The following is a 15278-nucleotide window of genomic DNA, read 5'->3' as shown; positions in this document are numbered from 1 at the left end:
TGGCACCTGTCATCAGAAAATCTCAGTGGCCTTCTTGGGAAGACCCTGAGAAAAAGCTTTTCAGTAACTGAAAAGAAATTGTAAGACAGACTAAAAGCAGAAGTATTCTAGTAAAAAATTCTTTTGTGTATTCATAAAAAGCTTCTACCTAAAAGTCAAGTCAGCATATTCTTATCCTCGAGAATTCAGTGGAGTCTGAAATTTCGAATACATTCTTATATTAAGATTAGGCACTTCCAAAGACATGTATCTTTTTATAAAAAATTTATTTCTCTGTAAATACAAATTCCAACATCACAAACAATAGTCCAGTGGAAAAATACTTAGCCGTTAACATTGAAAACTTTTTTAAATTTAATAAATAGAACTTTGGCATTCAAAATTCTAGCTGTAAACCCTATTAAAAAACAAAAACAAAAAAGAAACCCCTTTACAAAAAAAGAGGCAAGAATTATAGATCAGAAGGCATAAGCCAACCAGTGGCTTCACATTCTTTTTACAATAACTGTATTTCAGTTAAGTCATAACCACTCTGTATTTACACATGAGGTATTCTGGGTGGTTCAAAAACTGAACCTAGTTTACAAAAACCACCAGTCATAGTGACTGATTATACACTCTGCTGTGCTTTTAATGTAACCACCTAGCTAGCACCTTACTACTTCTTGTCATCACACCACTGTGATGCCAAATTTTATGTTTCTGTATTTAAATATTTATACATATATGTACACACATATACACACAAATAACTACATTCTGGAAGGAGTTTCCTGCTTACTACACTGGGGAAAGGCTGGGCTCCAAAGACATATATCCTCTCATGTTTCCTAACCTAAGGTATCTAACCTAATAATGAAAACCTGCTCCTTGCTTAAGAAAAAATCCTTAATCAGGTCTATTTACAGAAGAACAAGGTGCAATAATCATCAACATTCTTATAACTCATGTAAAACAGAAATGAACGCTTACTGCAGGCAAAAAGGCACAAAAGGTTCTCTCTGTATGCAGCTGCAATAGTGTTGTTAATGAATTACTGACTTGAAACTACATTAATATACTCAGTACTTCTTTTAAGTAAGAAAAAAAAATCCAAAAGCTTTCCCCTTTCATGATTAAATGTATAATATTATCATACAGCAATATATCACCATGGCATCTTGGGGTAAAGTTGGAAATTATACTCTTTCACCAAATAGGAAATTATTTTTCTTGTTTTGTGAACACCGAAAATTGTCAAAAACGGAAACAAAATGAATTAACTTTGGCTCTGAGAGAGACAGCTACTGGCAGTTTCAAATGATATAGTCTGAGTGGGCATGGTTATGAGAATTGCTTATTATTGTACTTACATATCTATAATGATAGAAATCTACATAAGAGAATGCCAATAATTCAAACTAAAGGTGTGCCTGAGCTGAACTATGCTATGTAAAAATACAGTTCCAAATTCTTGGTTACTAAGTTATCCAATGAACGATTACTGATATCGAAAGAACATTTTCCCAATAAAGCAATTCCTTTAAAAATATCCTCTAAGGGATTTCTAGTAATGTCTTGAACTATGACAAAATTAATTTATAAGCTCATTACTGAGTTAGAAATGTACAATATCCACTTTAGCAACACTTTGCAGCCCTTGAGATTGTCTTTAACAAGCTACTGAAAGAAGCCTAGTTCAGCTGACTAAACTGTTATGACCAAAATAAATTTCAACAAAAAATTTATGTTGTTAATATTAAATACTGAATCCCATTTCAAATATAAAAAGGGACAACACTTATTTAAAAAAGAAATCTAGGCATGACTGATCTAGTCACTACTTAAGCTTTTAAAATTAGAGGCCACTGAAAATTTACTAACAGCTTAACTAAAGTATCCTTCAAACATCAAAAGAAAAGACAACTAACTATTGTGCCTTTGATTTCGTTATTTTTGTCTACACAGGTAAGTGGGTCTTTTATTGAGATACTGTTACTTTATCCCTGCTTTAGTGTGACTGAGGCAGAATAATCTCAACTTCAAAATCCAGAAGACCAATAATAAATGTTAACTGCATGAGATACTTCCTAAGAAGACAAGCATTTAATTCACAAAAGCATAATTAAAAAGTTTTCACATCTAAGGAAATTACCCAATAGATTTAACTTCAAAATTTAAGTTAATTTTCATCCCAGACATGTATCAGTATAATAACGTCTGAGAACATCCTAGTTCAAACTAGGATAAGACACTTAGTGTTTCTATTTGCCCATCTTACTTGAACTGTCAAATCTTTGTTTTCAATGAGATATCAGTATTATTACATTCTAACAGAAGAGGTTATCTTGGGAAAGGGGAATTTTCTGAAAAATCAAATTAAAATTAAATGCTGACAAATAGAATACTACTATTTCATTTCCCCACAAATATTCCTCCAAGACTGTCTACTTATTATCTAGGTCCCTTCACAAACTCCAAACTCCAAGAGATTAATTTTGTAACTCAGGGTTATACTTAAACTATCACATCTTATTTTCCTTTCTTATTTATGAGGAGGTAGACATTTTGGAAACGGAAATACACCAGTAGTAGTCAGTTTTCTAAATTAACACATTTTTACCTCAAGACATGTGAATTAAGTCAAATTCTGTAAGTTTTAAAAGAAAACTTATTTAAAAAATTAAATATTTTACCCTAAGTCAGAAAACAAAAATATGTCTACAGTAAATTAAAACAAATGACCAAAAGTTTGTTTAAAACAACACTCATAACCATAAAACCCAAAAACATATACTAAAAACCTAGAAGACATGAAGAACGTAGTCGCAAATCAGTGATTATTTATGCACATCAGTACTATCATCTTAGAGTGCCTTTATTTCCCAAACTGTGGAAGTTGAGAGGGAGGGGTTGGAGTTTCTATTCAGAGAGAATGTTAAGAACGTTGTGTGTTGCACTGTGGTTTATCTATTTCAGATGCTAGTATCTACTTAATATAAAGGCCCATTTTTACAAGGCAGAGTTCTTTGATTCAGATTTTTGGTATAAATTTACTACTCCCTGATTGTCTTCAAACCACCAACATTAAAAAACAAATGAACACATTAGAATGCCATGTTCTTACAAGTGACTTTTCCATATGAGGACAGGTACTTGGAATGCAGAATCACTATCATGCACTGATTTCTTAGTGCCCAGATCCTAAGAAGTAAGAGTAGGGAGGACTCAGGTACTAAACAAAAGTAAAGTCGGATGTACTTACAATGTATTATAACTGACTGTTGTAACATAACCACAGAATAACTTACTGAGCGCTGCATATTAGCTAAATTCTGAACTGAATGTCTTCCTGGGGAGTTTCCTTTAAGTTTTTATCCCACATGTTTTCACTGCTGGAAATATTTAAGAAAAATCTTTTCTAGGAGTGGTCTTTTTACCAGTATATATAAGCCTGGCAACAAAAACAGACATGTGATCTGTTCTTGCCCAAAACAGTATTATCCTGTTGAATTCACACCCCTTATTTCTTCTACCTCTTATTTGGTCTTGCCCTACATGAGACCTGGTTGCATCAAGAAAACAAACCAGTTTGTAAAGAACAATGATTGCCATAACTAAGCATATTCAAAAGAATGTAATAAACGTTCTAAAGTAATAAAACATATAATCCTCCCAAAATTCCAAATAAAACAGGAAAATACTTGTTTGAAAGTTTAAATAATTATATGTCTACTTAAAAATCAGTTTCATTTCATAATGATATCCTGTACTCCAGAAGAAGAAATAACCTTGTATTATATGAAAAACCCAGTTTTTAATGTACTTTACTTAATAAATATAATTGAAATATCACCTGGTTTTGATATTGTTTGTTTGTGATAATTCAGATATCAAGAATATAGGTTGGCTTTTTCTTAAAGTAGTTTTAACTTTAAAACATACAAAACTATTAAAATGTAAACGTGAGAATTGGATAAATAAACTATTGCTCCAGAGTGACTTTGTTAATCCTTCTTTTACAACAATGGCTTTAGATGGTTAGCATTGATTCTTTATGGCTTTGTTTATGTTGATACGTGTAAGTGAAAAATTGTTAATAGTAAGGGACATGTTAAAATTAGTTCAAATTATGTTATGCTGTCTTGTGATATACGAATTGCAATGCTAATGAAAAGATTATCCTGTCAAAATTTCATACCTCTAAGGCAACCCACAATCACTCTGGAAAAATAGCTAACCTACCCACAGTACTAAATCAACCCAACCCCACAACCTCATCATCACGGCACAGTGGTCGTTCAAAAGACGAATGGTTTTGCCAGCTGTGTTCCTACTAAAACACTTGCCTGCTCTTGGAACTCTTGTTCAGCCAGCCCTTGAAAACCCCAAACAACACCACAAGCTTCTACATGAAAGAAAAGAAATACAGGAATAAACAGTGTGTGCCTTTCTTGGAAGCTTTGCTTTGACCCTAGAAATCCTTTTAATTTTGTGAATAAACACACATGTGCACGCATGTGCGCACACATGCACACACATAGCTACAGATAAAAAGAAATCCTATCCCTTTATCTGAAGGGCACTATTCACAGCTTGGTCCTACAATCAGTAGTATGAGAAGACAGATTTTTTGTTTTTCTTGTACACTTCATCACATTTTTCAAATAGTAATTTGGTTTTTTGGCCTGATTAGATAAGCCCCCTTTGAAGCCTCATCAAATCCCCTATCTCCCCCAGGAAAACAAATCCACAGAAAAAAAAAGTCCTATATGTCACTTGTGACTTTCCATTATGGCTCCGAAACAGAAATATGAAGAACTGTAACACAGCAGCATTTAACAGTGGGTCGTTATTGCTGTGGGACCAAGAGCTGATCACTGGGTAATGCAGTTGTCTCCCATGTCCTGAGCATAGCGGTCGGATATTGTAGTCCTTAATTCATCGATGTCCCTCCGTAACTGGCATACATCTGACAATTTTTTACTGAGTGTTTCTGGGCTATAGTCATTCTCAGTCTCTTCAGCTGAACAGTTCATTGCTGTGGAAATAAAATATGGAGAATGTCTCACACTTTTTTGACCAAGGCATTTTAGGAATTTTAACTTAATTATCATTAGAAATATAATGCTGTATCCTGAATACCAGTCAGGTTCAGGTTTAAATGTATCATTCAGTATTAAATAAATCTTATTTACCTGCTCCTTATAAATTTTTGCTAATTAAATTGCATTAAATCCATACTGTATACACATGTTCAACATGTTTAAAGGATGACAACATTCCAAAAGTAAGAAAAAGCATGCTCTAATAGCTCTCAAGCTCAACTACAGCACTCATTCTGACTTGACAAAAAAACTGAAAGTCACTTCTGTATTAAGGAGTGATAGTTTTAATTTTTATAGACTGCAAAATGGGCTTATTAGCATGAAAGCATAAATTTCCAAAATATATGGTAAGCATGTGTATGTATGTATATGTATATATGTGTGTATATGTGTGTGTATGTATGTGTATATGTATATATGTATGTTTATGTGTGGTGAGATATGTATATATGGAATGCTACAACCCCACACAATTCAGTTGGGCTGATGGCTAGCTGCCCAATGGCTGAATGACCTAGGGTGGGGAGGGGGAGGCCCTGAGTCAGCTGGCTGTTAATTATTTACCTCAGTTCCTCTCTTTGTCAGCACATCTCAATAAAGAAGATGGAGTCAATAATTGTAAAATAAATCTTTTCTTGGGGCACCTGGGTGGCTCAGTGGGTTAAGCCTCTGCCTTCAGCTCAGGTCATGATCTCAGGGACCTGGGATCAAGCCCCGCATCGGGCTCTCTGCTCAGCCTCAGTGGGGGCCTCCCCCCGCCCTTGCCTGCCTCTCTGCCTACTTGTCATCTCTCTCTCTGTCAAATAAATAAATAAAATCTTCAAAAATAAATAAATAAATAAATAAATAAATAAATAAATAATTCTTTCCTTATGCCTTTACTGGCATTGGCAGCTTACTGGAGGTGTGAGAGTCAGATTAACGTATTTGTTAATTCAACAAACACTAACTGAACACCTGACACGATCCTGGCACTATGCTAGATGCAAAGGCCAGCAAAATAATGGATGTAGTTTATTCCTAATGATTTACATATACTTCATAAACAAGTAAGCACTGTTAAGTATTGTAGGTGTCCTACCACCATACACAGACTACAGTGGCACAAGGAAAAGAACAACCAGCCTAACTGGAGAGGGTGCAAGTTCACTGGATGGGCCAAGATGCAGAATGAACAAAGGTACAAAGGCAGAAAACCAAAGAATCTGAGAAACTTCAAGAAAGTAAGTAACCAGCTCTAAAATGGCAGAGCACAAATTATGAAGGCAAGGGTCAAGAAATAAGGCTAAAGAGACATGCGAGACCCACCTATCTCTATGTTAGGGGACTGTAAATATTTGGAAATCAGAATCACCATTAGGTTAGATCACTCTGGCAGCATTGTGAAAAAAATGGATTAGTGGGGGAAAGTGGGCAAGACAGTGGACCAGTCCAAGTGAAGGACTTTGAAAGCTTCATTTAAGACAACAGTGCAATGGAGATGTAATGGAAGGAATGAATGCTAAGAAGGGACTGGTAGAAATGATAGAGCTCAACCACCCTAAGTTATATAGGGGTTAGGGACAAGACAAAGGACATACCCAGATGAAGGAAAGAGCAGGGTGGAGAAAAATCTGGATTAGGGCGGACAGGTGGATAGTGGTGCTACTCACTGAGAGAAGGAGCAGGTTTAGGGAGGGAAGAAAAGTAGGTTCTCTTTTGGACATAGTTGAGTCCTATGATCCTATAGAATAACTGGTTCTAATATAAGGTAAGTATAATCAAGAGCCCGGGGGGCCATTCTAGGTAGGTAAGAGATAAATGTCTGTATGGGTCAAAGGGACAGCACTAAAAGAAAGCAAAAGGACACGGGTAAGATTACTAAGAGAAAATAAATAAAAAGAGAAAAAACACCCAAATTATTGAGGAATCAGTAAAATTTACACTGTTTGTAGATGACACTCTTTGCAGAAAACCCTGAAGACTTACCAAAGAACTGATAAATGAATTCAGTAAAGTCACAGGACATGAAGTTATAGAAGTATAAAGAAATCGTTGCATTTCTATATACTAATAGTGAAGAAGCAGAATGAGAAATTAAGAAAACAAGCCCATCTACAACTGCACCAAAAAGAATACAATACCAAGGAATATACTTAACTAAGGAGATGAAAGACTTGTATGCCCTAAACTTTAAAACATGGATGAAAGAAACTGAACACCAACAAACTGGAAAGATAAAGCAAGCTCATGGACTGGAAGGACTAATATTGCTAAAATAGCCATACACCCAAAGTAATCTACAGATTTAATGTAATCCCAGTCAAAATACCAACACTTTTCACAAATGTTGTGAAACAAAGCTAAAATTTGTATGTAACCACAAAAGACCCCAAACAGCCAAAGCAATCTTGTGAAAGAACAAAGGTAGAGGTACCACAATCCCAGATTTGAAGATGTATTACAAAGCTATAGTAATCAAAACAATATAGTACTGGTACAAAAACAGACACATAGATCGATAGAACAGAATAGAGAGCCCAGAGATAAATTTATGCTTATACGGTCAATTAATCTTTGACAATGGAAGCGAAAATACACAATGTGGAGAAGACAATCTCTTCAACAAATGATGTTGGGGACATTGGACAGCTACATTCAGAAGAATGAAACTGGACTGCTTTCTTAGACTATACACAAAAATAAACTCAAAATAGATTAAAGATCTAAATATGAGACCTGAAACCTATAAAAAACTCCTGGAAGAAAACACAGGTGGTAATTTCTTTGACATAGGCCATAGAAACAAAAAGCAAAACCAAACTACTGGGATTATACCAAAATGAAAAGCTTTTGCAGAGCAAAACAAAAACCATCAACAAAATAAAGACAATCTACAGGATGGGAGAAGATATTTGCAAATGATATATTGGATAAACGGTTAATTTTCAAAATATATAAAGAACTTACACAACACAGTACCAAAAACCCCACAAATAATTCAATTTTAAAAAAGAAAAAAAAATCAGCAACAAAAGATTTCTGGGGGACAGTAATAATTTAAATGGCAGAGAATTTCAGAGAAGACTAAGCCTGAGCAGTCATAAAGGCAGAAGCAGAACCTAGAAAACAAAGCCTGGAAACCGTGGTAGCAGAGCATTTTTAAAAAAGAAGGGTGGGGTAAAGAGTGTCAATGAATGGGTGGAGTGAGGAGATAAGGATTCAAAATCCACTGTTTTTTGACAAATTACCTAGCTGGTCAAATTTTCACAGTACCAAGATATACGGTAAGGGATAGGGGGTTAAACCTGAAAGACTGAAAGGGGGATACACTGGGAGGTGAATGTGACAAAGTTCTTAAATCTCCCTTTTTATTCACGTTTGGATAGCTCTCAATCTAATTACTGGAAAAGGTGACAAATACTACACAGGAGAATAAAAACGTAGAAAGTTACAAAATAACTGAAGGGGTGAGTACCTCTACAATGGCAAACAGAATTGAGTCTTTTGTCTGTGTGAGCTTTCACTTCTTCAAGAGATCACTTCAAGAAATTGCCCCATGACCTGGCAAACCTCTCCTCCAGAGATTTAAGCCAAACATCAGAGCCTTCATAGCCCTTCCCATTTAGTTAGTTTTCCCCTTGGGCCCCCATTTTCCTCCACCCACATCTCAATTATAGTACTTATCACAATGCTCTAGTAATCAAGTTTGTGTGAGGGCCAAGGGCTGTGTTCAACTGCATTATCTGCACCTTAGTATCTGGACTATATAAAGCATTACTTACTAAGTCAATATATTTACACTTTAAAGTGTTTTTTACATACCCAAACATATGTATATAAACATCTATGAAGTGGAAGGGAAAATTCTGCTGACATCTCTGAGCACAGTTACATGTTTCATTTAACAAGGGATATACTTTGGTATATATACTTTTGGTATTTATTTATTTGGTATAATAATACTTTGGAAAGTATTATTTGGTTTGCCAAAATAACTATCATGATGCCAATTGGTAGAATCTTTTTGATGAAACTGTAAATAAAACTAGTCTCCACTCTAGTCACACATTAACCATATTATTAGGCAATTTCTCAGTACAACATAGAAAGTGCATAAACCTTATTATGGTCTTACTCCAATCATATCTGCTTATGCCCATTTCTTCTGTATTAAAAAGAGACCAATATGTCAATATTATAGCAATTTAGAACCACGTGCAGAGATGTGTGTTTCTGCAAAAGCAGCACAGAAGAGAAACTAGGATATTCCTGTGGCAGCTCTTAAAACTATGTGTGGAGGGCTAATACTTAGAATACCACAATCAAAACCGAAGCTGTTAGGGAATGTAAAAACAGAAAACAAATAGCTCTAAGAATATTCTGGCATAAACTGATTTTATTTAACCAGTAATGAAAACCTTCAGATGTATCTGTCAGACACCATAGAGATGCTTACAATGAGTTAGGGTCAAAGAAGATGCTTGCTTGCACTTAGGTTTTGGCTTGCTATAGCTCTAGTTCTGGATGTCCTTTGTTAAAATTGGAAAATAAGATGAAAAACTTTATCTGGGCAAAATGTCAAACTGTTGATTTTGTGAACTATGAATGTTCACTTTTTAAAAATGATTTAAAGATATAAACAAATGACTTTTAAGTTGATGTTATAGTAGCAAAACAAAAACCATGTGTTCCATCCTGTATTTTGATTGTTGCTTTAATAAAGGATTTGTGCAGGTGTGTGAAAAAAAACAAAACAAAACAAAAACTATGTGTGGAAGAACATGGAACTGAGGAACAATGGCGGGGCGGGGGGGGGGGGGGGGGTTGTCATATTGAAAGTGATAAGGCCAGAGAGTAAATGCATGACAAGGGCAACAGATCTAAAGGCCATGAAAATAAGCTCTTGCGACAGCACAGACATAGATATAGAATATATATTTTCTTTTTTATTTTATTTTATATATATTTTATTTGTTCATTTGAGAGAGAAAACAGACAAGCAGAGGGAAAGGCAGAGGGAGAGGGAGAAGAAGACTCCCCGCTGAGCTGGGAGCCCACGTGGGGCTCGATCCCAGGAAGGGATCATGACCTGAGCCGAAGGCAGACGCTGAACTATCTGAGCCACCCAGGTGCCCCAGCACTGGTACTTAAATTAAGCAATTGCCACAGATATAACTGCATAGGAAAAGCAAAGGAGTATCTTCTCTTAAATATTTTACCAGCAGACAGATGGCTGGATCATTACCTTAGACAATTACCACATGAAAGCCAATAGAATCATTACATTACTTTTAGAAGAGTAATCAGGACTATCACATCTAACTACCACCCCAATCACACATTAGCAGATCCAGCACAACTCATCCACACAGGAAGCTCTGTAGGCATTCTGCCAAGAGGCAGTCCATATCAACTATGACACTGCTCACTTCTCTAAATATGAGGTAAGTCCTAGCAATCAAGTAATAACAGGTATTCACAGACCTACAGATTTATTCATAGATTTATAAATCTAAGTGGGAAAGGAGATAAAAACAAATAGGGAAAAGGCAGTAAGAGGTTCCTGATCCATGAAGACAGGTTTCTAATTGCTAAGCAATATAGTAAGAACAATGCATCAATGACTTACATTTGATTCCCAGTAACAATGAAAGATTAGGCTCCTTGCCCTGAGCTCGCTGATTGAGAATACTACACAATGCCTTCAAGTCAAACAAACAATAGGACATTTCCTTGAACAGCTGATCAATCACACTCAAATCAGATAGTGGCCATTTGGTAAGTACTGTCTGCTGCCTGGATTGGTCTGCTTCCTGGCCCTGATCCAATAAGGAGCATGTCTCTTCTGTTTGCCTTTGGTTCTGCAAGAGATAAAGAAAATACAAATCAGGTTGTTGGAACAGTGAAAAGGTATTCAAAGACATGCAGTTGTCTGAACATTTCCCCCCATTTATTAATGAAATGTTAGAGTCATATTACATACACATTAATCAAATTAAACTGCATACACACAGTAGAAAAAAAGAAAAAGAAAAGGCATTTAAAATAGTGGAAATGAAATGACTCAATGATTCCTCTGTGCCATCTCGTGCCCTAGGGTAAATCTGAAAGAGGCAACAATCCCAGACTTACTTTCTAGAGTATCTCATGCTACCTAATGTCACATAATAAGCATCTTGGTTGTATATATAATCTTCTATAATAAAATTTATCCCAAGAACAAAAAGAACTATGAAGAAATTTTAAACCCTACCCTATAGTTTTACTGTTAGTAGCAGTAATGATTTATTTACTTTGAAACTATCTGCGCATATTGAGAAAAAAGTATATATGTTATATTAGTGTTGATAGGAACCAAAATTTTCAGCATTAAGAGAAAAAGAAATACAAGTATAAAACCAAAGGAAAAAAACTTTAACAATTTTGAATTGTGAAATTTAAATTGGGATTATCAATATGAACTCGTAATTTATTACACTCAGAAAAAGCTGCCTTCACTTCATCCCCAAAACTGTTACCATCTACTTCTCATTCTGAAAATTGCTAAGGCAATTTAATTAGCTTTCTAGTTAGACCTGTATTTCAAAATAACCAAACAGTTTGCACTGATGAGGAAAAGATTTTTTTTTTTTTAACTATTTTATTTATTTGACAGAGAGAAATCACAAGCAGGCAGAGAGGCAGGCAGAGAGAGAGGAGGAAGCAGGCTCCCTGTGAAGCAGAGAGCCCGATGCGGGGCTCGATCCCAGGACCCTGAGATCATGACCTGAGCCAAAGGCAGAGGCTTTAACACACTGAGCCACCCAGGCGCCCCAGGAAAAGATTTTTTAATAGATGAATGCCAGCTAAAAAATGTAAATATAATTAGGAAAAAATATGATTCTTTTAATCATGTAATGATTTAGACAAGGATCACCAGTGAATACTAAAACCATCAAGGGAAAGGGTACGGATAAACTACATATTCAGTGTTACCTAAGTATCATTCCACAGATTACCTGCTATTTGCAGAGGCCATAATGTGACAATGGAAAGAATTAGTCTGTTACCATTTTAACCAGTGAGATCAGTATTTCTGTCACTTACAGTGGGATAATCAAACATAAGTAATTTGAGGACGTGAATAACACCTACAAAGTCTTCATGCCAAAAAATGTTTGTCTTGACTTAATGATATCTTTAGCTCTTAATTCTAGGTTATAAGAGATAGAGGGGGTAGAGAACAAGATAAGTGACACCATAAGAAAGCCATCAGACAAATCTAGAAGGCCTGACAATATATGTCTTTAAGACAACAGGCCCAGATTTATCAACAAGTCACTAACATGGAAAAAGTGAGAAACTTCATAAGACAAAATGAAATGCAACTCATGGTATTATTGAATATTGAGGAATATTATTCTTGCTGGGTTTGATAATTGTGGTACAGTTATATGGGAAATGTGCCTAATTTTTGGAGATGCATTCTAGGTATTTAGTGGCAAAATGTCATGATGAGAGTTAAAAAACTAATATATTTGTACAATGTATACTTAAATGCAGGCCAAGTGTGTCATCTTGTAATTAAATGAAGAAAACGTGATCTGTTCCAATGATGAAGTGTCAACATTGCACCTTCCTTAAGGATTTTCAAAGGTAATTTTATTTATATTCAATTTATTGAATTACTGAATTACTTTGGGACCAAATCTCTATATAATATTTGACTATGTTGCAGTTAAGTCTGTGAAATTATATTCAGATACATAAAAAAAGTAAAAGTTTGCCTTTTAATTATACTTTTGCAAGAAACCTAATGGAGTTAATTAATTGGCACACCGAAATCAAGTCTAAGTAAAAAATATTCTATGAATAGGTACAAAATAAGTATCTGCTTTAACTTAAGTAAGTACTGAATCATTCTTTGAAAGTAATTTGAATTTTTTCTACTCACATCAAGCAAAGTTTTTGTTAATCTCTGTAGGTTTCTTTCTTTCTTTTCCAGCTCTTCCATCATCTTTTGAGTAGTTGATTTTTCTTTAGAAAGTTTCCCTTGCATAGACTAAAATAAAGAGAATCAGAAAGCAAAGCATGTTGTTAATGTTAAATGCAAAACGAAGTCAGAGAGTTAACTAGGAATATGGGCTCTGAATACTTTGAATCTGTCCTCCCTATCCCCTGGAAGATGGAGGCCTTCACTTAAATCAACCCACATTGTTCTAGAGTGGATGTCAGCAAAAGGAAAAACAAGTACCACCTTTACCAAGAAAGTTTTTAATCTGGGTAAAACGTATTAAGCTTAATCAGCTGCTATTTAATGCTATCTTACAAACAGTTCTTATTTTATTGTTTTTGTTGTCGTTGTTTATGCATTCAGAGTGTATTAGCAAATCTATACCCCCCCTTTTTTCTTATGGTTAATAAGAGAAAACAAAGTAATGTAAGACCATCCTCATTTTCCATCATTTGAAACATAGCTAAACACACTTCTCTCAGTGTATGGTACTCCAAGCAATAGTTATGATGTTGAATTCAAGCCAAAGGTTTAATAAATGAATCTCTTAACTCTTTATAAAATTATGAATTATCCAGAACAAGATACTATTTTAAGAATATCCTGAGTGCACTAAAGCAGTATGTAGGGTATCTTAAGAGTACTTGGGTCAAACTCATCATAAACTCTGTAGATATCAGTGATTTCTAAGTGTTTTAATCAACGCTTTTTTCCTTTTGTGAAATCACAAGATCAATAAACATATAACAAGAGATTTCTTTTATTTCCCCCTCAGGATTATATTTATTTAGTCTCAACTCTGAAACTACTTCAGAATGCTGACTACCTAAAACACAATCCACGAGGAAGGAGTTCTCCCCCTTCATATTATCTCTCGCTAGAATATGAGAAGATAGCTGTCACCAGGGGTTGAGATAAGACTGTAAATACAAAGCAATTTTCGCAGAAACACATATTCCACCAAGTAGCTCTTGCATTTATTTGCTAAACTCTATAAAAAACTTTATATTTAATAACCCACAAGTTGGATACGAATGAATTAAGCTCTATAACAAGTATATATTTCCTTCCAGGGTAAACTTTATATTCCACAAAATTTAATCTCTCAGCACAAAGTCACATGGGCTTTCTGAGTATGTATATTTCTGGATCTGAAATTCCTTTGTAACTGCATGCGAATGAATCAAAAACCTATTGGACTAAAAGGATATACAGGGATTTATTTATTTAGTTGAAGATCTATGCAAAATGGCATAACATAAGATTGTTTAGAATCCAGAATTCATCCAAAATTTTCTTAACATCTGTGACTATTTTAAGAGAACCATGGAAGAAAGGCACCACAGATTAACTACTCTGAAGCTAACATTTTAACAATGAAAACTGACCCCAAGAGGTATTTTTATAATGCTGTAATATTATTCTTTAGAAAATTCTAGTGTTTTTTATTTTTACCAATTCAGGGTCATAATGAATGTGACTAATAATTAGCTAGCAAATGTTCACATGTAAGACTAAATTTAAATCAATGAAGAAAAAGGCATTTTTCTCCATCAGAATAAATCATCAATGTTTGGCAGTAGTGCTATTTGTCATAAGAAAAAAATTGGATTTGGATTTGGGAAATATATCAGGCTGAAGATGTTATGTTGGTTAGGTAGAAAGGTACTTAAGAAATAGTCCTTTAATAAGAGAAGGGGTTCAGAGATAAGCTTATCCTAAAAGTACCATATGTTGTACAATTTCTAGAGTAATACGAGGGTAGGGGTGCCATAGTTATCTGACACAACATTCCACCTAAAAGATTATTTCTTTATTCTAAATGGTATGAAAAAGCCTATGTTTAAGTTTAAGAAAAAAAGAGAAAGGAACATTTCTATGAAGCTTAGAATGGGATTACTAAAATTAAAAACTTTAATTTTCAGATGTCTACGTTATCTCTTTAAATTTCCAGTGAATAATCATGTCTTAAAAAAATTCCAAGTTACTGACCTACAGATACTTATCACAATCATTCTTAAGTTGAAAAACGGTTTGAAAAACATTTCTTGCTTTGATCTAAATATTTAGAAACTGCTGTCTTTTGTCCCATATACAAAATAGCTCAAATGAAGGAAAGACAGATGTGCTTTAGCCAACAACTATATACTCCACAAACCCAATTTAAGAGAAAATATTTTGATTGAAAACTCATGTTAACTTCTGTTATTTTACTA

The 15278-nt window shown here is 34.6% G+C and overlaps 1 protein-coding gene across 3 annotated transcripts in view; it reads right to left on the bottom strand.

Moving 5' to 3' along the window:
* Positions 1 to 280: 280 nt before the first annotated feature.
* Positions 281 to 15278, bottom strand: part of CEP85L (centrosomal protein 85 like) — a 167285-nt gene continuing 152287 nt past the window's right edge. For all 3 annotated transcript variants that reach the window (XM_046005488.1, XM_046005491.1, XM_046005489.1), the window contains 3 exons: positions 13003 to 13110; positions 10699 to 10930; positions 281 to 5020 (listed from right to left, as the gene is read on the bottom strand). In XM_046005488.1, the coding sequence (XP_045861444.1) occupies positions 4857 to 5020; positions 10699 to 10930; positions 13003 to 13110 (504 nt within the window). In that variant the 3' untranslated portion in view covers positions 281 to 4856. The remainder of the gene's footprint in view (positions 5021 to 10698; positions 10931 to 13002; positions 13111 to 15278) is intronic.

The sequence above is a fragment of the Meles meles genome, chromosome 5, assembly GCF_922984935.1.
Source record: "Meles meles chromosome 5, mMelMel3.1 paternal haplotype, whole genome shotgun sequence".
Taxonomy (NCBI): Eukaryota; Metazoa; Chordata; class Mammalia; order Carnivora; family Mustelidae; genus Meles; species Meles meles.
Note: the sequence above shows the minus strand (reverse complement) of the source record. Positions and strands in the feature narration are given on the sequence as shown.